Source organism: Vulpes lagopus, chromosome 7 (genome assembly GCF_018345385.1).
Source record: "Vulpes lagopus strain Blue_001 chromosome 7, ASM1834538v1, whole genome shotgun sequence".
Classification (NCBI taxonomy): Eukaryota; Metazoa; Chordata; class Mammalia; order Carnivora; family Canidae; genus Vulpes; species Vulpes lagopus.
Genome location: NC_054830.1, coordinates 122,555,044 through 122,578,441, shown reverse-complemented (window position 1 = coordinate 122,578,441; position 23,398 = coordinate 122,555,044). Strand labels below are relative to the sequence as shown.

Below are 23,398 nucleotides of genomic sequence, written 5' to 3'. Positions count from 1 at the left end.
ATCTTTCTACATGGTCCCTGTGCTTTTCATTACTACTTTTCACAATTATTTTTGCCTAAGGAACCTAGAAAATGGAGAGACACATAAGATTGTGGTCAACAATTTTGGGTAGAAGTGATGCGTTACTTTTGGGACAGAACAGTTAATGCCAGTGTGAGACTCCAGAATTCTCTTGACAGTAATGGCTGACACTGGTGGCTTTATCAGCCAGAATTCAGGAATGAGGAAATCGAGGAGGGCACTTAAAGTCAGCCCACAGTGGGCATATACAAGGAGTAGGAAATGATCCGTTGTTGTTTTAAGTCTCTATTACTTGGGGGGGTTGTTACAATAAAATAATTATGCTCCTTTTTGATTGAAACAGTATCCAAAGAGTTGAACTGAGGCTTCCTTTCCTTAAATTCAGGTTTTACTAGTTTTCTATAGATAAATGTCCCAACTGCTTCGAGGGAAATTGTGTTTTCTGTCATTGGAAATAGTGAGATATGGACTAGGCAGCCTCTGGAAGGCACAGCTGTAGAAATTGAAAGTAGCTGTGTGATATAGTAAGAAAAACATATTTGTTCCTGGCACAGAGTTTCTAAAACTCTTGGAATTTCCTACTTCATAAGAGCCATGCAGGTGTCTTTTGTTAATGAGGTGAGGTTGGAAGCACCTCTGGGTGGAGGCTGGTTGCCAGGGGGGACCAAGCATGTGATTAGAGGGTTGGAGTTTTCAATCCCGCCTCCTTCCTCTGGGGAGGGGGGAGAGAGGCTGGAAGCTGAATCAGTCCTCCCTGGCCAATGATTCCATCAATCATGACTATGTAATGAAGCCTCTGTGAAAACCAAAAAGGATGGGTTCAGAGAGCTTCCTGGTTGGTAAAACACATGGAGATTTGAGGAGAGTGGCATGGAAGCTCTGTGCCCCTTCCCCGTACCTTGTCCTCTGCATCTCTTCCATCTGACTGTGCCTGAGTTATATCCTCTCATCATAAGCCAATAATCTAGTAAGTAAGATGTTTCTCTCAGTTCTTTTAAATTAAACTTCTAATTTTTAGATCATTGTGCATTCATATGCAGTTGTGAGAAATAATACAGAGAGATTCAGTGTAAAGGTTACCCACTTTGGCCAATTGAAACATGTTACAAAACTATACTACGTTGTCACAACCAAGATATTGACCTTGATAGCATCAAGACACAAAATAGTTCCATGAAGGCAAACACACTTCATGTTGCCATTTTATGGCCACGCCTACTTCACTGTCATACTTCCATACACCTTAACCACTCAACTATTCACCTATTTTCTATAATTTTGCCATCTCAGGACTGTCACATAATGGAATCATCCAGTATATAACCTTTTGGGACTAGCTTTCTTCCCTCAGCATAATTCTCTAGAGATTCATCCAAGTTCATTCCTCTTTTGTGTATGAGTAGAATTCCATGGAATGGATACATCTCAGTTTATTTAAAAATTTACCCATTGAAGGATATCTGAGTTTTTTCTAGGTTTTGGCTATCATGAATAAGCTGTTACCAACATTCATGGGTATATTTTATGAACAGGCTTTTCATTTCCCTGGGATAAATGCCCAAGAATGCAATTGCTGGGTCAGATGGTAGTTGCACATTTAGTTTTTTTTTTTTTTTTTTTTAAACAAAGTGCCATACTCTTTTCCAGAGTGGCTGTCATTTTATGTTTTTGCCAGTAGTGTATGAATGATGGAGTTTCTTCCCATTCTCCTCAGCATTTTCTATTGTCACAATTTTTTATTTGAGCTTGTGTGGTAGGTGTGTAGTGGTGTCTCATTGAGTGCATGACCCTAATGCCTAATGACATAAAGCAGCATTTCATATGCTTATTTGCCATATGCACAACCTCTTCCCTGAAACATCTCTTCCTGTCATTTCTCCATTTTCCACTTGGATTGTTTACTTTTTTATTATGAGTTTGAGAGTTCTTTACATGTCACAGATATTACATCTTTGTTGGGTATGTGGTTTGCAAATCTTTTCTCCTAGTTGTTAACTTGTCTTATTCTACTCTTCTAAGGATCCTTCACACAGCAAATGGTTTTAGTTTTCACAAAGTCTAGTTTGTTTTTCCTCTTAGGTACCCTCTCTCCCCTGGATAATTGCAATAAGCCCACTGTTTTTTTTTTTTTTTTTTTAAAGCTTATGGAGCAACGTGATCTGTATATGGCCTGACGATCTTAGATGCATCTAGAATTCTTTTTTTTTTTTAAATTTTTATTCATTCATGATAGTCACACAGAGAGAGAGAGAGGGGCAGAGACACAGGCAGAGGGAGAAGCAGGCTCCATGCACCGGGAGCCCGACGCGGGACTCGATCCCGGGTCTCCAGGACCGCGCCCCGGGCCAAAGGCAGGCGCCAAACCCCTGCGCCACCCAGGGATCCCAAGCCCACTGTTTTTTTCCTTTTTTTAAAGTTTGGCTCCACACCTGATGTGGGGCTTGAACTCATAACCCTGAGATCAAGAGTTGCATACTCTACCAAATGAGCCAGGGGGGTGCCCCAATAGGCCCCTGTTTCCTTGATTCTGCCCTTGCCTCCCAGTTGGCTATTCTTAATAGAGCCATCTTTCTTTTCTTTTTCTTTCTTTTTTTATTTTTGTTAAGTAGACTCCACACACAGCATGGAGTCCAACATGGCATGGTGCTTGAACTCAGGACTGTGAGATGGAGACCTGAGATGAGATCAAGAATCAGAGGCTTACCCAAACCAGCCACCCAGGTGCCCCAGAGTAATATTTTTAAGTGTAATTATTCACTCAAGACTCTTGACACTTTCCAAGTCACTCAGAGAAAAAGGCAGACTCTTGACAATAGCTTAGTGTCTGGTCCCTCATTATATCTGTGACCACTCTCTTTCTGTCTTGGCCCTGCCTACACAGGCTTCTTTTGTGATGGTCTAACAGGCCAAACCACCCCTGATCCAGGACTCCAACCTCTTCTTTTCATCTGGAAAATGTAACCTTGGCTGTAAATTTTCTTATTGCCCTCAGGTCTTACTGAAAATTGATTTTTTTTTTTTTTTTTTTTTAGTAAAGACTTCCATGATCTCCCATTTAACATAGAAATGCCCCATTTCATCTCCACCCAAATTCACTGTTTTATTTTGTTTCATGGTACTTGTCAATATCTAACCTACTATGTATTTTACAAGATTATCTGTCTTTTCTTCTAGAATTAAGCTCCTTGAGAGAAAAACCTTTTATCTGTTTTGTTCATAAATGTTCAAACACAGCATCTAGAGAGCTTGGCACATAGTAGAGACTCAATAAAGATTTATGGAGTGAAGAATGAATGAAGAAGGAATGAGTGAAGTATGTCCCAACCTGGCTTTGCCTTACTACTGTGATAAATCCCGCTGGTCCTCAATTGGAAAACCTGAGCTGGTACATTGGAATCATCTTTCTTTTTGTGAAGAGAGGTTCAATTTTTTTTAAAGATTTATGTATTTATTTGAGAGAGAGAGAGAGAGAGAGAGAGGGAGAGAGAGAGTGGGGAGGGGCTGAAGAAGAGGGAGAAAGAATCTGAAACAGTCTCAGCACTGAGCGTGGAGCCTGATGGGGGGCTCCATCCAACTACCATGAGATCATGATCTGAGCCAAAAGGAGAAGTTCAATTCTTTCAGAAATTCTGGGTCTAAGAAGGATGCCTTAAGAAACTTCCTGCTTCTGAACAAACAAAAGCAGAAATAGATCCATAAACACAGAGAACAAATAGATGACTACCAGAGGCGAAGGGCGAAATGGGTGCAGGGGGAAGAAAAAGAGAATTATCTTCCTTGGAATGAAGGGATTAGAACTCCTAATGAAATTTCAACTCCTAATGAAGTAACGGACATCAGTGGTTACTAATGCTATTTGTTGAAAGGCTGATGGGATCATTATAGTTTCAGGATCACCTGACAGCACAGGAACCCACTGATCAATCTCAACATCGTTAACAATTGGAACAACTTTATGTGCTTAATGTTGTGATGTAATAGGAAGGCACACAACACCACTTATACCACTGATAAAATAATCTTGCCTTAGCAAGAAACTGAACGTAATCTAATTAGCTCTCTAGATCCAACTACCTGTTTAGAAGGAGATATGGGTAACAGGAGACCTTGAATGGCATCACAAGGATACAATGAACCACTTGAAGCTGCAGAAAACGCTACAGGATAAATAATTTAGTTTCTTCAACAAATGAATGCCCCCCAACAGGTAGGAAGAGCTGTCACAGGCTAAAAGGCTCACCAGTTGCAATGTCTGGACCTTGTTTGGATCTTGATTTCAGTGAAGGAGGTATAACAAAAGATATTTTAATATGATTGGAGGAATTCAAGTATGGCTTGGTTATTAAGTGATACCATGAAATTGTGGTTAAATTTGTTGGGTAAGAATGATAGCACTTTTGTGTTAAAAAAAATGATACAACAAGCCTCCTTATCTATTGGATATAAATACTGCTGCCTTCAGGGAGAGATGACATATGTCTGAGATTTTTTTCAAAATACAGTTTCCCTCACCCCCACACACTCCCAGAAACATCTAAACTAAAAGAAATGATGAGAAGCTATGTGTGTGTGTATATGGTACGGGGTGCAGGTGGGGGTGATGGGACGAGAATGAGAGAATATTGGTAATTGTTCAAGCTGGGTGATAGGTCCATGGAGCCACATCCCCATTATAAAATGTCGTTCACTTTTGTGTATGAAAATTTCTACCACAAGAAGCTTTTTAAAAGTCCTCCTTGTCCCTTCTTACCTAGGGATTCCAAGAAACAGGAAAGTTGAATCTCATCAGTAGATCCTTGCAAGGCTGAACTTGTCCTGTCTTCACTCTGGACTGTTGGGGACCGGGACATTCTGCAGTGCCTTTCAGATTTGAACTCCCCTTAGTCCGGGGGGGATTCCTGGTATCAGTGACTTCTGGAGTTTACCTCATTCCCGCACACCAGTACTCCTGCAGGATCATGGCCACTGCCTCGAAAGGAGGTGTCTCTCATTTTAGACTGAAATCAGGAGGATCCAGATGGGTTGCCGCTTATAACTGGTGTACATTTCAGCCCACAAGCAGAGGTACGCAAGAAATAGTACAAAATTGTTTTTGTAACTCCACTTAATTTGTATTTTAAGCCTTGATCCCACTGGTGTCCTGTTTGGATTTCCACCCATCCCTGTTTGGAAATGATACTGAGCCACAGCTAATGAAGGCTGAGGCGAGAGCGTGGTTATTATTTATTGGAGTACCCAGGTATAGCTTAGATGTCCATCAGCTTGGTTGTCATGCCTCCTTGAGGTTTGGTGGCTCTTGTGTCCTGTGTGGGACAGGTCACCATGATTTTGCTTGTATGCCATTTCCTCTTGGAGCTATTGTCACATCTTTTTGCCACCTCTAACCACACTTTGGAGACTCCTGGCCACCGGTCCACAGAGCTCTCTCTGACAATCGGTACCTCTCCACAATCTAGTAGGTAAAGAAGACAGGAAGTACTTCATTTCAAGAATCCTGCTTCTGTTAGGTTTCTGCCCAAGTATCCTCTCTGTACAGCAGTTGGGGATTTTAGAAATAAAAGCCAAAAGCATAAGCATGCTATTGCTGCTTTTAGCCTGCCATGGCCCTCCTCTGGCCAGTATAGGCAGAGTCTGCTACCCACTTGAATGTAGAAGGGAAAGGGTAGAAAATAACAGGAGAAAGGAAAAACAATCAAACAGGAGCAGATTAGCATCTCAAAATATCCTACCACTCTTAAGAAGATGTGAGTTGAATTCACGGGAGAGGTTCCATGGGGAAGAGACCCTATTTTTTGAAAATGGGCTCTGTGCATCTGCAAAGACTGTGTGGGATCCAGGTCTCCAGAATGCTCTGATGTCATCGGTCAGGTCATAGAACCCCTCCCGCTGTGGGCCTGGTGACCTTTGAACCTTAACAGCCCTCTGCTGGAGGGAGCACTGGGCAGTGCTGCTGGTTCTCTAAGTGGTCTGAGTTCCTCAGCCATTTAGGAGACTCGACAATTTTTATATATATTGGGTCACCTTAACAAATTTCCTGAGAGTCAAGAAGGGCCAGCCAGTAGGGAAAAGGAGGAGGAACTGGGTGTTACGCATCTTCTAAGCAACTCCTGTAGCTGGTACCATGAAACAGCGACAAAAGAGGAAACATCTGGAAAATGAAGAGTCCTCAGGAACTGCCGAGCAGGGAGGAGGTATGCGCTGGGGCACCTTGTCTGGGGCTCAAAGGCTGTGGGTAGCCTGAGCCTTCTGAGGAAGGCGGGATGGAGGTGAAGGGGGCGGGGTGGGGGGAAGACCTGGTATCAGCTGCCGTGTCCACCTGAGGGTCCCCGTGTTGTGAGATGGCACAGGAGGGCCAGAGGCTCCTGGCAGACAGGGAGCTGGCCGTGCCAGGCTGGACTTCTCTCTCAGGGGCTGCTGGGGCCTGGAGCTCTGTTGGACTCATAGCAGGCCGGGGTCCTGCTTGCCCACACTCACAGGGGTGGCTTTTCTCAGTCCTGGGTTCTTATTCTCTTTGTTTGATCTTCCTCTGGGGTCACGGGTTTGGGGTGGGGGTCGTGAAGGATGCTGATGGAGATCTATGGGTTCCTTGTCTCTTTTGCTGAAGAGCAAAGAGAAGCCTTGTTGAAAATATTTTGAGAAGGGAGAAGGGAGATTGTCTAGAGATGGTATCACACTGAAAGTGGGGAGACTGTATTCCTTTAGCACGAAGAATTCACCACTGATCCGTGGGAGCTGGGGAATCCACAGGTGTGGGCTTGGCAGACGTGATCGGAGGGAAGGGACCGCCCTTTCAGAGACCAAGCCCAGATGGATGGGGCTGAGAAATATTGTCAGGGCCTCGCAGGGAGCTCTGGGAGCTGTGGTTTAACTTCCCAGGCACGCGGTGACTGCAGGCGTTGCAGGGGCAGCCTGCCCTGGAGGAAGGGGGCGGTCACATGTAGGTGGTGGGCCAGAATGGAGCCCACCCCGGAGAGCCAGCCAGAGCCTCTACCCCACATTGGAGCCTAGCATCTAACACAAGGCTCATGGCCCTGGAGAGTATAGGGTGAGCCCTGGACAGGAGGCAGATCTTCAGGCAGCAGCTGGGATAGGACAGAGAAGGCAGGGATTGGCAGGATTGTTTTTGCCTCTGTACATATGACGGGGGAGCAGCAGGGAGAAGGCCGGCAGAGTGTCCTCAGATGTGAGTCCGCCTTGTGAAGCTCCTATCACCTTGCCTGGATCTGAGAGACACTCGAGACGTGTAAGAGTGAATACAGAACTCTTGTTAGGGGGGTTTCATGAGATTGGCACTTATACACCCACATTTATGTGGGTGCAGAAAAAAAATCGCACATCTCCACACAAGCTGCTTTAGCAGACGACACACAGAGCATAGAGGCAGATATGCACACCACTCCTCCACTGTGTTCACAAACCATCCATGTGTATCCAAGTCCTCTCCTTTTACACCAAACTCTGGAGTATGAGTATATCCCAAATACCATGTGGGACATACTTATACTAAAAATAAGCATGACCCAAGTATTGCAAGGGGAAGCTTGCACTAAAAAAATTCTCTGTTTTTTCTGAAATGCGTGTTTAACTGGGTATCCTCTGTTTTTGTTTGCTAACTCTGGCAACCCTTGTATACTTAACACCAGCTGACATATCACATACTTATTGTACTTTTGTCTAGCGTCTATCTTGTACTAGAATGTTCAGCATTACCAGAGCCTAGAACAATGCCAGATACATAGTAGATGCTCTCTGAATATCATTGAATGAATGTATAAATGACTGAATACACACCATAAATATAAGCCATATATTCTATAAACTATGAAATTCACACGCCACACATTTCCTGAGTTGTGGACACAAACCATCACCAGACTCTCCACCAACACAATTCTACCATTCTCACCCCTTGTCACTCCCACACTTGTGAAAGGTTTGGCTGAGACACATTCTCACATTTCACACATACCAGTCACAGTCACCACTCAGGCCTTCATTGTTAACAAGGCACTAACAAAATAAGTATTGATAGTAATTAAGTACAGGAGTATCCACTCGGGACCAGACTCTGAACCATGTGTATTCACTGCACTGGACATATGTTGGGCACTTAGTTAATATTTGTTGAATGGATGAATGATGCAATAATATGTTCCATCCACTGTATTTCTGAGGCTTTCATATCTTTCCCAGGAGTCTCGAAGTCACAGGCGGATGCCCCTCAGGTTGAATCAACTGAGGAGGCTAAAGGCTGGGACGCAGGGGTAGAGGAGGTATCCTCTGCCTCTGAATACTTCTCCTGTGTTTCTTCTCCACTCAAGCTCACCCATAGTGGTAAGGGTTCAGGGCTCCTTGGGTGTGGGGCCCCTTGCATACGAGGTAGGGGGCGTGTAGATATGGGAGAGGCCAAGAAGAAACCCAAGACAATCAGTGGAGATCAGGGCTCAGTGGAGGAGCCTGGGGAGATAGCGTAATTGTTGAGAGAGTGTGGGTATGAACTCAGTGTGAGGGAGTGGAGCCCTGGTGCAACCATAGTGGGGAAGTTCAGAAGCATGGGCCAGAAAGGTCTGGGCTTGAGGTGTGGGGCTCAGGGACGGGATTAAGCACCCTCGGAGGAGCTGTGTAGGCTTTGCCTTTGCTCTTGCTTCCAGAGAAGGATGGAGCTCCTCATCACAGGTCTCCAGGACCGGAGCAGGACCATCCAGCTCAGACCCCCACACCTTATGCACACAACTGCATTCCCCACACATCCATCCTCAGCCCACAACCCCCAGACATGTGATCTGCTGTGCCATCTCCTCCACCATCGTCCACATTCCACAGACACACCGACGGTATCACCCTAGTCCATATCCCCGGATACAGACGTCCCCTCCAGCATCATCCCTACACACACACATGAAGAGCACCTAGATGACACCAGATCCACCACCCAGAGCATCAATACCAACACCAGGCTCATCACCCCAAGGCCCCTCTGTCCTTTGTCACACATCTTCACATCTGCAGTGCTCTCAGCTTCTGGCCTGCCCCATGCACGTTCTTATGTCTCTAATTTCCTTTCCCAGGACTCCGGAGAGTACATCGAGACAGTCCCCAGCCTAGATCACCCCTAGCCCAGGTTCAGGAACGAGGGGAGACTGCTCCCCCCTCACACCATGTCTCCTCGTCCCCTTCGTCTTATAAGACCTGTGTGTCCTCTCTGTACATAAACAAAAAAGAAAGGGGCATGAAAATATACTACATGCGGGTACAGATGAAAAAGGGTGTGGCTGTCTCCTGGGAGACAGAGGAGACCTCAGAGTCAGTAGAAAAGCAGCCCAGGATGGAAGAAGTGACCCTTCCTGAGGACGTGCGGGTAGGTACTCCCCCCTCTGATGTGTCCACCAGAAACCTGCTGTCTGACAGCGAGCCCAGCGGGGAGGAGCAGGAGCACGAAGAGCGGGCAGAGTCAGACAGCCCGCCCGGGTCGCCCGCAGTTGAGGAGGGACCCAGGGCCAAGACCCCCGACTGGCTGGTGACCATGGAGACCGGCTTCAGGTGCATGGCCTGCTGCCGGGTCTTCTCCACGTTGGAGAGCCTCCAGGAGCACGTGCAGCACGGGGTCAGGGAGGGCTTCAGCTGCCACGTGTTCCACCTCACCATGGCCCGGCTGGGCGGCAGCCGTCGGGCCGGGAGCGCCCAGGAGGAGGAGGGGGAGCGGAGTGAGGCGCCGGCGGCCAGGCCGGAGGGCAAGGCCAGCGAGGAGGAGCCAGCCACACGGGAAGACCTCGGCTCCACGTGACCCTGGAGCCAGTGCCCGGGCTGTGTGTTTCATTCTCCGAAGGACAAGAAGTGAGCAGGGGCCGGGGGTGCCGAGGGAGCTGGGCCTGCCCGAGCCGCTGCCCTCTCTCTCCTGTCGGCTTCACGCCTCCAGAAGGGAGAGCTGGGGCCTTCCCCGCTCAGGGGACAACTGAAGTTTTGGGGGCACAGGTCACTGGGCCCCTGGCTTCCTGTCCACACATTTCAGAAAGTCTGACAGTAAATAGGGAGTCAGCTCCCACAGGAAATTCTGGAAATTTCCAAGGACTCAGATGGCACCTCTCTTCTTTCATTAAGAAGTGTCTCTTTCTGTTCTGGTTTCCACACAGCAATTGAGATTCATGAGCCAGAAGATCCCAGAAGATGGTGTGGCCTTCTCTTGGGAGAGGTAATGCCTGAGGTTGGCGTCATCTGAGGTCATGTCATGAGGTCCCAGGGGAATTTAGAGGAAGGGGCCCCAGGGTGTACTGGGTTACCTGGCGGCTCTGCCGCTACATGAGGGATTGAGCTCCATTTACTTAAAGGAGAAAGTGAAGATTTTGTTGGCAGTTATCTCACTGTCTCTATGACTGACCTGAATTCTAAAAGCAAATACCATCAATGGCTTTTCTGGGCCAAGAGAGATCAGCTGAAGCTCAAGGGCCAGCAGGAGTCTGGAGAGAGGACAAGTAGCCTAGTGGGAGCAGAGGTTTGAGGTGCAAGAGCCTTCAGCCTCAGCTGGCCTCTTACCCTGACCCATGAACGTAGCCCCCTGGGAGAAAGTGGAGTGTGGAGAGGGAGAAACATGGAAGTGAGGCCCCAGGAGATCTGGAAATGTTTAAGCACTTTGACGTGGCTGTAGTTGATCGGGAAATAAACTCACTCTGCATGGCTCTGAAGGTTCACCCTTACTAGCAGAGCTCACGTTGCTTCTTGTTTCTTCCTGTTCTGCCTTATTTGTTTTAATCCTTTCCAGGGAGAAAAAGAGACCACGGGGAGAGTAGCAGACAGGATGCCAATGATGTGAAGCAAGATGAAGGAAGCGGCGCCTGGTTTAGCATCAATATCATATGCAATAAAGGCTGTTTTCCAAACCTCTCCAGCATATATTCTTGAATTAAAATGATCTATCCATCTACCCCCCACCTCCTGCCCCATTTACATCTGTCTCTCTAGTGGCTTACGAACTAGGTTTCATAGAAACACCTACAATCCTTTCCAGAAGTGGTAGTCCTCACGCTCCGGGATTGATAAGGCTTCTACGTGAGTATTTTCACAAGGCTGGTTTCCACATCACACATGAGACCAGGACAGATACGTCGAGTTCAGACGAGGTCAGTGGTAAGTGCCAGGTGCTATAGGGTCGTAGGTGACAGCCCTGTAAAGGCAGCCTTCAGAGGCCTGGTGGGTGTTGTCCATGTCTCCCCAGGTCTGGCCTGGAGGAGGGCCTATTAGTTGTGGCTTCAAGAGGAAGCACCAGGGCAGAGGAGAAATGTCTTAGTTTTGAAGCTGTCCATGGAATGGTGTCCCCTTGGGTTGGTGGGACCTTTGTCACAGTGCTCAGAAGGAAGCCATCTGACTACAGTCAGGAATTTGGGCAAGAGATGGCTGAAATCAGACTTTTAAGCCAATAAGCTCTGATATTTCCAGTTGTGATGTTAATATTCCCATTTCCAAGTAAATTCTTACTCTAGCCCCTCAAATATAGGACGCTGTCATCCCTGAACTTCATCACCACCCTACTGCTACCAGTCCCTGGAACTACAGATATCTAGGAGGCACTGAAGACTCCTTTCAATGCACGAGGCTGTCCATGGAGTGAAAGGTGAGCAGGGAGTGGTATGTCTTTGTCATCTGAGTAGGGGGCTAAAGCCAGGCTTTAGAGCACTGATGGGATTAGAAGGAAATCATTCCAAGTTGAGAGATTATGTCAAATGAAGCAGAATCAGGTCAAATTTCAAAATCCCATGGATTTTTTTTCAGAATGTGAAAGCAGCCTCTCATGGGCCTTTTGTGGAATTATTATTATTATTTCAATAATAATAATCATTATAACAATAATAAAACCAGCTTCCCACTGGCTTCATGCTTCTCAGTCTCTTCAATCGGGGTCCCACCAGCATCCACATCCCTTGCTTCAAGATGCTTTAACTGTCATTCCAAGAATTCAGCATTTGAGGCTTATCCTATAACACTTCTGTACTCACACCACCAACTAGGGGATTCCACTTACTCTCTGGCAGCCTCTGGGCACTCTGTAATCTGCCCCTCTCTTCCTTTCTTCCTTGAGTCCATCAGCAATTCTCCCTTCGCTCCTGTCTTCCTAGGTCCTCTTTCCCTAGACATTGTTTTGACTTCTCTCTTCCACTGACTGCTTCACATACCTAGAGTGTACTGCTCATGACTTGGTGGGATGCAGGTCATGCAGTGAGAGCTGTGGCTGTTTCTGCTCAGATAGAGACTTCCCTGTAAAGCATGGAGCAGAGTCATGTGAAGGCTTGTGGGTAGGAGTCAGGGTGCTGCAGCTCTTGCTCAATGTAGAGAAACTTGATGGATGTTTAAATTTGTTGATCTTCTATCTCTCTCTCTCTCTTTTTTTTTAAGATTTTTATTTAAGAGAGAGAAAGTGAGCACGAGCAGGGGGGAGGGGTAGAGACAGAGGGAGAAGCAGACTCCCCACAGAGCAGGGAGCCCGGTGCCACAGGAGTCCATCCCAGGACCCTGAGGTCATGAGCTGAAGGCAGACACTTAACCAACCAAGCCACTCACGTGCCCTGAACTATCTTCTTCTTACTAGTTTATCGGTGTTTTCTTTTGGGCTTCCTGGATAAATGATGATACTAAATGTAAATCATATGTTCTGTGGATAACTTAAGTAATTCATTTTATAGATACTTTTTAAACATACAACCTTTCCTAGACCTATTTTTACATTCCCCTACTCCCCAGAGGTAACCAGTATCAGTTTTGCATGCATCCAGTTCATACTTTCATATATTATATATATATATATATATATAAAATGATGATCTAACATTGTGCATCACATTTGCTTTAAATCAGTCCTGCATTTTCATGTTTTGTCTGTCGATTTGTATCAGTGTAGGTCTGTTATTTTAACTGCTCCATGTTATTCAGCCATATGCAAACAGCACCCTTTTTTTGTTGTTGTTGATTCAGGCATTCTTGGATAAATGGATGGTTTCCATCCTTTCTCTAGAGCCAACAGTATTTTGTAGAGCCTTCCAGGCTTCTGACAGTCACGAAGGGCCGGGTTGTTGGAAGGATTGCCGCCTGCCAGCAGGCTACCTCCAGCCAGTAACTTGAAGCACGAAGTAAAATCACCTCCAAATGGGAAGAACTAAGGAGGCAGAAGGTAGGAGGTTAATGCCAGGCATCCTATCCTGTTGGGATCCCAGGGAAGTCTGGGCTGCCCTGAGCCTTCCCCCATCTCCCACAGTCCTGGCATCTCAGAAGAAATGTGGAAGGAAGGAGAATCTGTGAAAACTTTGAGCAGACACAGGAGAGATGTTGGGGTCTAAAGCTGAGGTCCCTGAGTGGACTCTGAGGGTGCATCCCGACAGCCAGGCTTTGCCTTCTTCAGAACTCCTAAAGATGCTCATACTTAGGGTGATGCCAGGCACATGCAACTGACTTGGGCCACCCTGTCACAGAAGGCTCTGCTTTGTCGGTACCCATTCCTGTTCACTTTTGTTTCTCAGTATTTGGTCACTGTCTTTGGTACTCCACTGTTGGGGACCACAGCAGCTAGAAGAACCAAATGATCCATCTTCCTGGGCAGTGTCACTGCACAGCTTGGGGGTGAGGGAGGAGGCCTAAGTAAGGTTGTGAAGGAAAGATGGGCTTTAAAGAGACGATCTGAGTGGAGGGTATTTCTCAAGTCTTGACAAATGAAATCTCGCATCCCTACCAAAAGGACTTCCCAAAGTCCTCCTTGTTTTCAAGGCCAGCCATGGGTCTGGGTTCACTCAGTGAAGGGACCATGTGTCCCTCTCTGTTGGATACTTGCGCACAGCTGGCTGCCTCTGATCCATGCTCTGTGAGACTGCTCTTCCCCCGAGGCAGCCTTTTACCTATTAACTCTCACGAGATTTTACTGCCCTCTGGCAGGGTCCCTTAATATGCTATTGCAGTGAATTTATGGTTTGATAATCATGCTTCTCATTCTATTCTCAGCACCTTCTGATAAATTATATTCACTTTAGGTCACGGTCTTCACAGATCAATAATCCTCCTTAACTTTGGTGAAGCAGATGAATGCATTAGGAATCTTTGCTATTTCTCTTTCTTTTTTGCCAATTCCTTTCTATCTTTTAAGATCCTTTTCTTGTCTCTCTACTATCCTGACTCTTTTTCTCTCCTATTTTGGTAAACTTTCAATCTCCTTCCCTGTGTTCCTTCCTTGTGAACATTTGGAGTTTATCCCTCACAAATGAGAGGATGTTTGGTTGTTTTGTTTTGTTTTTTTTTTTTTTAAAGATTTTATTTATTTATTCATGAGAGACACACAGAGAGAGGCAGAGACACAGGCAGAGAGAGAGCAGGCTCCCTGTGGGGAACCCAATGTGGGACTTGATCATGGGATCAAGGGACCATGGGACCATGGGATCATGACCATGGGATCATGACCTGGGCCAAAGACAGGCACTCAACTGCTGAGCCACCCAGGCATCCCGGATGTTTGGTTGTTGACAGGTGGTAGGTTAGTGGTGTTCTTGCAGTTATAGAAGCTTGTCTGTCTAGTGACCCACAAAAGGAGGCCCATGAAGATGTACAGTTGGGTTCCAGACCCTTCCAAACACAAAGCTCATACCAAGAATACCTCCTAGGAAGTTAGGGTCCCTAGACAACTGCCCAAGCTCAGCTTTGAATTACTATTCAATTAAGATGATTTAGGTAAAAGAATGGGATAAATGTGTCCCAAAACCCATGTGGATAGAAAACCAAGGAAACCATAAAAAATTGCAAGGAAATCACATATAAAACAAATCAGGGAGTGGTTTTAACTGAACAAGTTGTGTTGAGTGTGTGAGCATGTCAGTGTGTGTGTGTATGTGTGTGTGTGTGTTTAGTATGTTGGAGGTGGGGATAAAGTGGGAAGGGTCCTCTGAGTTCTAATTACTTACCCAGATAGATTCAGTGGAGGCACCCATTGCCCTGTCTGCAGTGAGTACATCCAACCTGACAGGTCCCTGCTGTTTCTGTCATGATTTTTGGAGCAACCTGTAAGTACAGAGGTCTGAGGTTCCCTTCAGAGGTGTCTCAGGTGAAATTCCACTCTGAGATGTCCTTGCCTCATCCAAGAATCTGATCTGAGCACCTTGCCGCTCTGGGTCCCCATGCCCCTCTCTTCTCATTCCTGGAGAATATTTTTCTCAGTCTCTTGGCTAAGCTCTTCCCTCTCTGAGGCATTCTACATATTTTCCTCAAAACTTTAACAGCATGTGTTTATAGCTTATTAAACCTAGAGTCAGCTTATGCTGAGAATGTGGTGAGAAGCAGAACAGTCAACAGAAAAGCTAGTTCACCTTTTCTGAGGGGCCTTGAGAATTTGATCTTTAAACCCTCTAATATGGAAGAGAAATAGAATAATAAAAATGACAATGATAAAGCACCCTTCTAAATGTTTGCATGGATTAATTAGTCTGCAGAATGACTCTTTGAAGCAAGTACCATTATCATATCATAGGATGAACCTTGTCTGGTCTAAGAGATTGTGGGTCCCAACTCCTGGAATCATCTGGGAACTTTGTTCTCATTCTGCAGCCCTAAGTTCAGCTGGGACAAGATCACACTAGCCTGGAGCATCTGAGGGGGTGGATGAAGGATTTACTTATGCCTCAGGTTACTGTACATTGTAGTCATCTCAGGTACTAATAAATGTCAAGATTGATGAGGTATACCTGGTGCAGATATCTAGAGTTATTTATGCAGAAAACTTCTGGCCTTGGGGAGTTCTAAGCTGGTTCTGTTTGATATCACCAAGTATGGGCAGGGGATTCCCCTCCAAATCTCCATCACCACTGCCTCCTTAGGTCTGTGGGCCATGCCATAACTCAGTGGTTTACGAATGTCCTAGCAGAGTGGACACATAATAATTTGGATGGTTCCACCTGGGTACCTCTCTTGCTGGGCAGTCATGGGTGAGGTGCTGGTTACTGGAGACACATACTTACCTGGTGATAAGCAAAGTGTTCTCAAAGTGCTTTCTCTGCACTTGTGAGTATGTTGTGTATGTGTGTGTATGTTCCCTTCTGGTTCTCTTGTCTAGGTGCCCCAAGACTCTGTCCACCTTCAGCCTAAGGAGTCCTTTCATCACAAGGATAAGACATTTGTCTCATTTGCCATTATATCCTTTCCCCCAAAGTATGGTTATTACATAAGGTGTTCCCTCTTCCCAGACTCCTTTTCTCTCACTTCATTTCTGTCTTGTCATCTCTTCCCTCCGGAATGGCCTGATGACTCGATGGGTGTAGACCAAAGATAGTAAAAAATACCAACAAATCCAAAATAATGATACAGACATAGCAGGAAAACTTCAAAACATTTATCCTGACTTTTTTTTTATTTCACAAACAATATATTAAAAGTATAAAAACTCAGATGATAGCAAAATGGAGTAAAACCTAATTTTTTTCTTTAATCCTTCCCCGGTATATTTCAATCCTCAAAGTTAACATGAATCATTTGATATGCAAACTTTCATACATTTTTCTACATACACACACACACACACACACACACACACACACTTTTCTTTTTTCATAGTGGTATGAACTAGGTCCCCTCCAACTTGCTGTGATTCTGGGATTTACTCCTTGACTCATCTGCTGATAAAGTAGCTATTTTTATGAAGAATTTAGTAAACAATTGCTGAGTGCTTACTCTGTGTTAGGTACTCTTATGCTTATATGTAATTATCATATGTAAGTTTCACGACATACCCGTCCAACAGGTACATTATAAGCCCTATAAACCCTCTGCGACACATAATGGCAGATGAGACATGAATAAATTCTTCATCTGACTTGCCTGAGACATTGGAGCAAGTCAAAATCAATGCCTTTAATCTTTCGGCTTTATTGTCTCTATTTGGAAGACTGGATAATTTTGCCACTAAAACTAACACAAAATATCGTGTTACATTTAACATCTCTCAAACAAGCATGGGCTTGTTACATGGGATAAGTAAAATGGTTCTTTTTAAAAACCCTTCTGCAGCTGGATGAAGGTAAGCCAGGGACTAGAATCTATAGATTCAAGATTTCCTACCAAATTTTAAAAATAGCTTCTTAAATGTAATTTGTGTAATGTCAACTCTAGTATGTTGTCTAAATAGTAACAGAATAGTGAAGATAGGTAAAACAGTACTTTGAGTTGACAAGTAGGAGGAGTGTGGTAATACTGGGGTCAGTGTGGAGACCTATAGAAAAACCTGCTATTTCCATCCGGACCCTTGGAAGGGCTCCACCCACTGCCAATGTCCTGGGGCAGGCAATCAGTTTACTTCTTAGTACACAGCATCTTCAATTTGATAGACTCATAAGGAAGCCTTAAATATGGTTAGCAGTTCTGCATTCTTGATGCAATCATATTTTCAGAGTGTGGGAGGATCTCAAGCTATGAAAATATCCTTGGAGAGGCTTGCTTATTAAATTTGGCTTTTTCAATCTTCCTAATACTTTTCACTAAACACCAGGCAGTTCCCTTAATTTTTCAGATTCATGTTGTTTTTCTTTTGTCTAATGAACTTTCAAATACTTCCTGATGAGCTATTGAGGTTAGAAAAAAATATTAACAATGACAAGTAGAAAAAGCTCTACATGTAAGGATATACTTCATTATAGCCTATTAATTGGAATGGAAAGTTCATGTTCACTACTTAGGGTAATCAGATAAAAGTCAAGGATTCTCTGAGGCATCTCTGAGATCCTTATGAGTCTACACCACTTCTGACAAGTAACGTTTGACTGATAAAATATAGGATGTTTAGTCAAATTTGAATGTCAGAAAAACAGTGAATATGTTTTTAATATAAGCATGTCCCTCATCTTATGTAGGATATACTTATACTAAAACATAAGTATTATTTATCTAAAGTTCAAATTTAACTGTATGTCCTCAATTTTTATTGACTAAATCTGACAACTCTACTCATGAGCCATGGTACAGATAGGTAAGGATTGGTATACACTGGCTCTTGGATAGTAACAAGTTGCTTGAGGACATCTAGGTATGTTGTATAATCCTTTATGGACATAACTGAGAAGCCATGGCCAGTATTTGACTCTACTCACTTGGGCTTCTCTTAAGTAGGTGAGCTGTACTTTCCTCTTAATGGCTTTTTGGTCAACCTGGAAGTCCATATCCAAGGGGGGTCCCAAAATGAGTCTCATCCTTATAACTATGTTTCCATTTCAAAATGGAGTCTTCCTAGAATTAGTTGTATACAGATAATAAGAGATGAGGATACTTGTGGAACTTGATTTAGTATACCTTTTCTCCATTATGGGTGCAGTTTTGCTGTCCTGGGAGACTTAGCATGAGCAATGTGAAAGATCCCAGGTTCCCAGACAGATAAAAATAGTCTTGTTATACTTCGGGATGTGTGGCCAGTCTCTAGTGTTTCAGAGAGGGAGTATTGGTCTTAGAAACACTGATCCAGGCTTGGATGTTTCTGAGAACCAGGCAAAGACCTGAGTTTCAAGTTTACCTCTTATGTCATGTGGAGACAACAATAAACTATGTGCTGTTCCCAGAAGAGAAACCTTAGCTACATCCACTGTGCAGCCTTCTGTATTTGGTTCCATCCACATTATATTCCAAGGTAGAGCTTGTTTACAACTATGGAGGTCCAGGAAATTTTCAGATGCTCCTTGGGCCCTCACTATCGAAAGAAAACAGGGCCCATACCATAGAAATACTGTGAATTTGCTGGGCTGACAGTGACATCGCCCAAGCCCCAAAGACTTGGTGCTGCTCCTTGAAATGTGCAGAGGAATTTTTGTCTCTTTCGTGACCTGTCATAGTGTTATGAAGGAAGCTGCTCAGAGAATTTCAGATTTGGTGGGAGAAGACTGGTCAGGTTATTACCAGAGGCTAGGAGAACAAATGATCAGAAGTGGAGGTTCTGGGGGAGTGGGAAGGATATTGCTGGAATCTCACAAATGCTACAGGACCAGAGAGGACCACCAGAAGTAGTGGACTATGATTTAGGTTGCAGGTAAGGGATTGAGGAATGGAATTGACCTTATACGCATGCCCAGGTTGTCATGCTTCACTCATTTGTCATTCATTCATTCTCTCACTGATCATTTGGATTGGTATCATGTCTCAGGTGTCATGTTAGGTTTTGAGACACAGTAGTGAAAAAAGTAAGATTTCAGCCTTTCTGGAGCTTATAGTTCAGAGAGACTAATACATAAATAAGCATAGGAATTGATTAGTTAATTAATTGGCACAGGAGATAAGTTGCCTGAAAGAGGAAGTAGAGTCTTTGTGGATACAAACAGGAGGGTCAATGAATTGAGCCTAGTGGTAGGAGCAAGGGATAGGGGTCCAGAGGGAGTTCTCAAGGGAAGTGATAAAGGAGATCTGCAGGGTGAGAAGAAATTTTCCCAGCCTTTTTCAGGTAAAAATGGAGGAAGAAAATTTCAGGAAGAGGGACCAGTCCATTCTGAACCCTTCAGATGAGGAGAGTATTATATGTTCTTTAGTACGTCTGGGGCATGAAATCTGAGGGAGGAGACTGACAGGACATGTGACTGGAAAGGGAGGCAGGGTTTTGTGGGCCATATTAACAGGTTTAAACTTTGTTCTTTGGACAAAAGGGATTGGCTGGAGTCTTAGGCAGAGAAGTGACTCTTGCGTGAGTATTTCAGAAAAGTCACTTACCTGACTGTTTTCGGGTGGATTTAACTGGACATCAGCGTGGATAGAAAGCTCAGATTCTTCTGTTACCAGGGTCACACATGGGACTACATAGGTCACTGGAGTCAAGTGGGGCAGTCAGGGGGCAGCTTTTTCTTCTTCTTCTTTTTTTTTTTTTATATGAGACTCCACCAGAGGCCATCATGCCCTAGTTCCATTAAGAGCAACATGAAATCAGTGAAATCTCGTAAGATGATACAAGGCAGAGCTTTCTTTGTATTTAAAAGAAATCATCTCAGGACCTGAAAAGGAGTCTGGTGCCTGCAATAGCTGAATGGAAATAGCAGCTAGAAAAAAAAGAGAAGATAAGGGATTCTGGGGCAGGATGCTGGAAGCATGTAACAGCTAAGGGCCTTTCCAACTCCTGGGTCTTTCTACCTTGTCCTCTTCCTGACATCCAACCTCGTGAGAAAGAAAATGTATTCGAGAGACCTTTGGTCAAATTCCCTTGTATGGATCCTTCCCATACAATGTTTATCTTCTTTTGTTCTCTCGAGAAAAAGATTAAGTTAACAACTGTGATGATTAAAGAGGAGTGCCACCTGAGGAGATGTGCATATACCACAGGTTGTGAGAGATGGGGACATGTGCTAACTTATATATTCTTCAAAGAAGCACCTCTGGACCAGACCTGTGCTGGTCCCATATTCAGTGCAAGTTCCTGGAACAGCGAGGGACCTGCCTCTTAGGCTTGCTTCAAATTAGGCAATGGAGTTATGATTGGACTTTGTCATAGGAAACCTTTTCTGCTTCCAAAGAAGTTATAAAAAAGTCAGAACATTTCTCCTTAAAACTGATTACTGAATTCCTTATTTATCTAAGACCCTCTCTTCTACCAGTGTGTGTGTGTGTGTGTGTGTGTGTGTGTGTGTGTGTGTTTATGTGAGAAGTGTGTGTGTGTGTGTGGGAGAGAGAGAGAGAGAGAGAGAGAGAGAGAGAGAGAGAGAGAGAACAAGATCCAGGTCTGCTCAGACATTGAAGAAGCAATCTTAAAATCACAAAGATAAATTCAGTATGTCTCTGTGAATTAAGTTCAGTACATTTTTAGGTCTAGCCTGGTCTGTCTCTTGGTATAAAATATCTACCTCACTTTATTTTATTATTATTATTATTATTTACCCCACTTTATTTTAAAAGAAGAAAACTGATGCCTGGCTCAGGGAAGGGAGCCACTCCTGAAAGCCTCCTTTGTTTTACTTTTAAGGGAAGTAAGAAGATACTTCTGTAGAAGTAGTTTTAGGATATAAAGGAAGCCTCTAGTCATGCTAATGAAAAATCTATGATTCTTTCATAGAATTGTGTGTGTTCCTATGTCAACATTCAGATTAACAATTACGTGTCACAGTCACCTATGTGATAAAGGGTTAGTATTCAAAATCTGTAAAGAACTTATCAGACTCAAACCCCAAAATCAATCCAGTTAAGAAATTGGCAGGAGACCTGAAAAGACATTTTTCCAAAGAAGACATCCAGATGGTAAACAGACACATGAAAAGATGTCTGAACATCATTCATCATCAGGGAAATGCAAATCAAAATTATGATGATATACCACCTCACACCTGTCAGAATGGCTAAAATGAACAATAGAAGAAACAACAGGTTTAGTGAGGATGTGGAGAAAGGGGAACCTTCTTGCACTGTTGTTGGGAATGCAAACTGGCATGGCTACTGTGGAAAACAATGTGGAATTTTCTCAAAAAGTTAAAAATAGAACGACTCTATGATCCAACATTTACCCAAAGAATACAAAAATATTAATTCGAAGGGATAGATGTACCCCAATGTTTCTAAGAGTATTATCTACAATAGCTAAATTATGGAAAGAACCCAAGTGTCCATCAACCGATGAATGGATAAAGATGTGATTTCATATATATATATGTATATATGTATATATGTGTGTGTGTGTGTGTGTGTGTATGATGGATATTACTCAGCCACCAAAAACAATGAAATCTTTCCATTTTCAAAGACATGGATGGAACTAGAGAGTATTATGCTAAGCGAAATAAGTCAGAGAAAGAAAAATACTGTATGCTTGCTCGTGTGGAATTTAAGAAACAAAAAAAATGAGCAAAGGAGAAAAGAGAAAAAGAGACAAATCAAAATAGACTCTTAACTGTGGAGAACAAGCTAATGGTCACCAGAGAGCAGGTAGGTAGGAGGATGGGTGACATAGGTGATGGGGATTAAGGAGCACACTTGTGATGAGCACCAGGTGATGTATGACAGTGTTGAATCACATATTGTACTCCTGAAACTAATATTACCCTGTATGTTTACTAACTGGAATTTAAATAAAAAGTTTTAAAAAAATTATGTGTCAGAACTGGAGTGCAAGAAGGACTTGAAGCATGGCAACACTCCCATCACCCTGTGGTTTGAAAATAATGCAATTCCCTGAGAGAGGATATGCTGTTTATCTTCCTTATTAGTCACTGGATATCATTTATAAGTTTCAAACAGTTACTGTTTTTAGAGCTTTCTTGCTTTCCATTTCTGAGGGTGTGTCATCACTATCTCCTTTGATCTGGAAAATAGAATCTTTACCAAACCACTAGTTACCATAAAGTATTACTGTAACAAAACATACCAGTATTCTCCATGGAGTTTGTTATACCAGGATTTGATCTTCATTGCCATTTCTTGGACTGTCTTCCTAGCTTGTGGCTTAATGGAACTCAAATTCCTTGTGTCTGTTGACCACTTCAAAGCTTTTGTCTGGAAGTTAAGCTGGTAGAGTAACAAGGTTTTCCCTCCACAATAGTCCTTTTCTCTCTCTCTTTTTTAAAGATTTTATTTATTTATTCATGACAGACACACACACACACACACACACACACACAGAGGCAGAGAGACACAGGCAGAGGGAGAAGCAGGCTTCATGCAGGGAGCGTGACGTGGGACTTGATCCCGGGTCTCCAGGATCATACCCGGGGCTGAAGGCGTTGAGCCAAACCGCTGGGCCATTGGGGCTGCCCCAGTCCTTTTCTTCAATAAAAATAGAAAGTGAGCTATGATAGCATTAAAAGACTTAAAGTTTGAAGGCTTTAAGAATGATTTGGAGAATTGGGAATAAGAAGGGATTAATATAAATGAATATAAAAATGTTCTTTTACCCAAAATACCACTTAACATGGATTAGAATTTAGGTTTCTTGTAGAGCATAGTTATACATTACCACTTTCAAGTTCTAACACTCAGATGTTCTTTGAAAATCTATTTTAAAGTTTTAGCTGAAGATCTTAGAATAAATTTCCATTTGGTGGAATGTAGAATGTGGAGAGGTGAAAGAAAAGTCAGACTGGGAGGATCCTGCAGAAGAGAAACTACCCCATTCATGATCAGGCCATGCAAATGGAAATCAGACAGGAAGGAGAGAGAAGCAGAGGTAGTTTTGTAATGCATGGAGCATGGAGCTCTTTGAGAGACCACAAAGAGGCAGGTGCCAAGTACTAAGTCAGAGCTTCTCATGAAAGCCCACACTGTAGGAGTGGCAGGGCCACCAGCATGGGAAGTCTCTTCATGTTTGGTACCCAGGCTGGAATTATAAAGATATTAAGACAAAGGTTTTTCTCTGAGGGAGAAGGATATGATGTTCTTCAAATAGAATTTCCAGAGCTGATTACATATTCAAGCTAAC

General features: G+C 43.8%; 1 protein-coding gene across 21 annotated transcripts in view; it reads left to right on the top strand.

Annotated features, from left to right (window-relative positions):
- Positions 1-23,398, top strand: part of LOC121495777 (protein FAM170A-like) — an 85,410-nt gene that overhangs the window by 31,307 nt on the left and 30,705 nt on the right. For 14 of the 21 annotated variants that reach the window (XM_041763717.1, XM_041763716.1, XM_041763697.1 and 11 more), the window contains 6 exons: positions 3,196-5,085; positions 8,215-8,355; positions 9,090-9,855; positions 10,152-10,210; positions 10,778-11,626; positions 12,982-13,177. In XM_041763717.1, the coding sequence (XP_041619651.1) occupies positions 4,980-5,085; positions 8,215-8,355; positions 9,090-9,805 (963 nt within the window). In that variant the 5' untranslated portion in view covers positions 3,196-4,979 and the 3' untranslated portion in view covers positions 9,806-9,855; positions 10,152-10,210; positions 10,778-11,626; positions 12,982-13,177. Of the gene's footprint in view, positions 1-3,195; positions 6,213-8,214; positions 8,356-9,089; positions 9,856-10,151; positions 10,211-10,777; positions 11,627-12,981; positions 13,178-23,398 lie in introns of all 21 variants that reach the window. The other 7 variants (XM_041763706.1, XM_041763712.1, XM_041763713.1 and 4 more) reach the window with 7 other exon arrangements.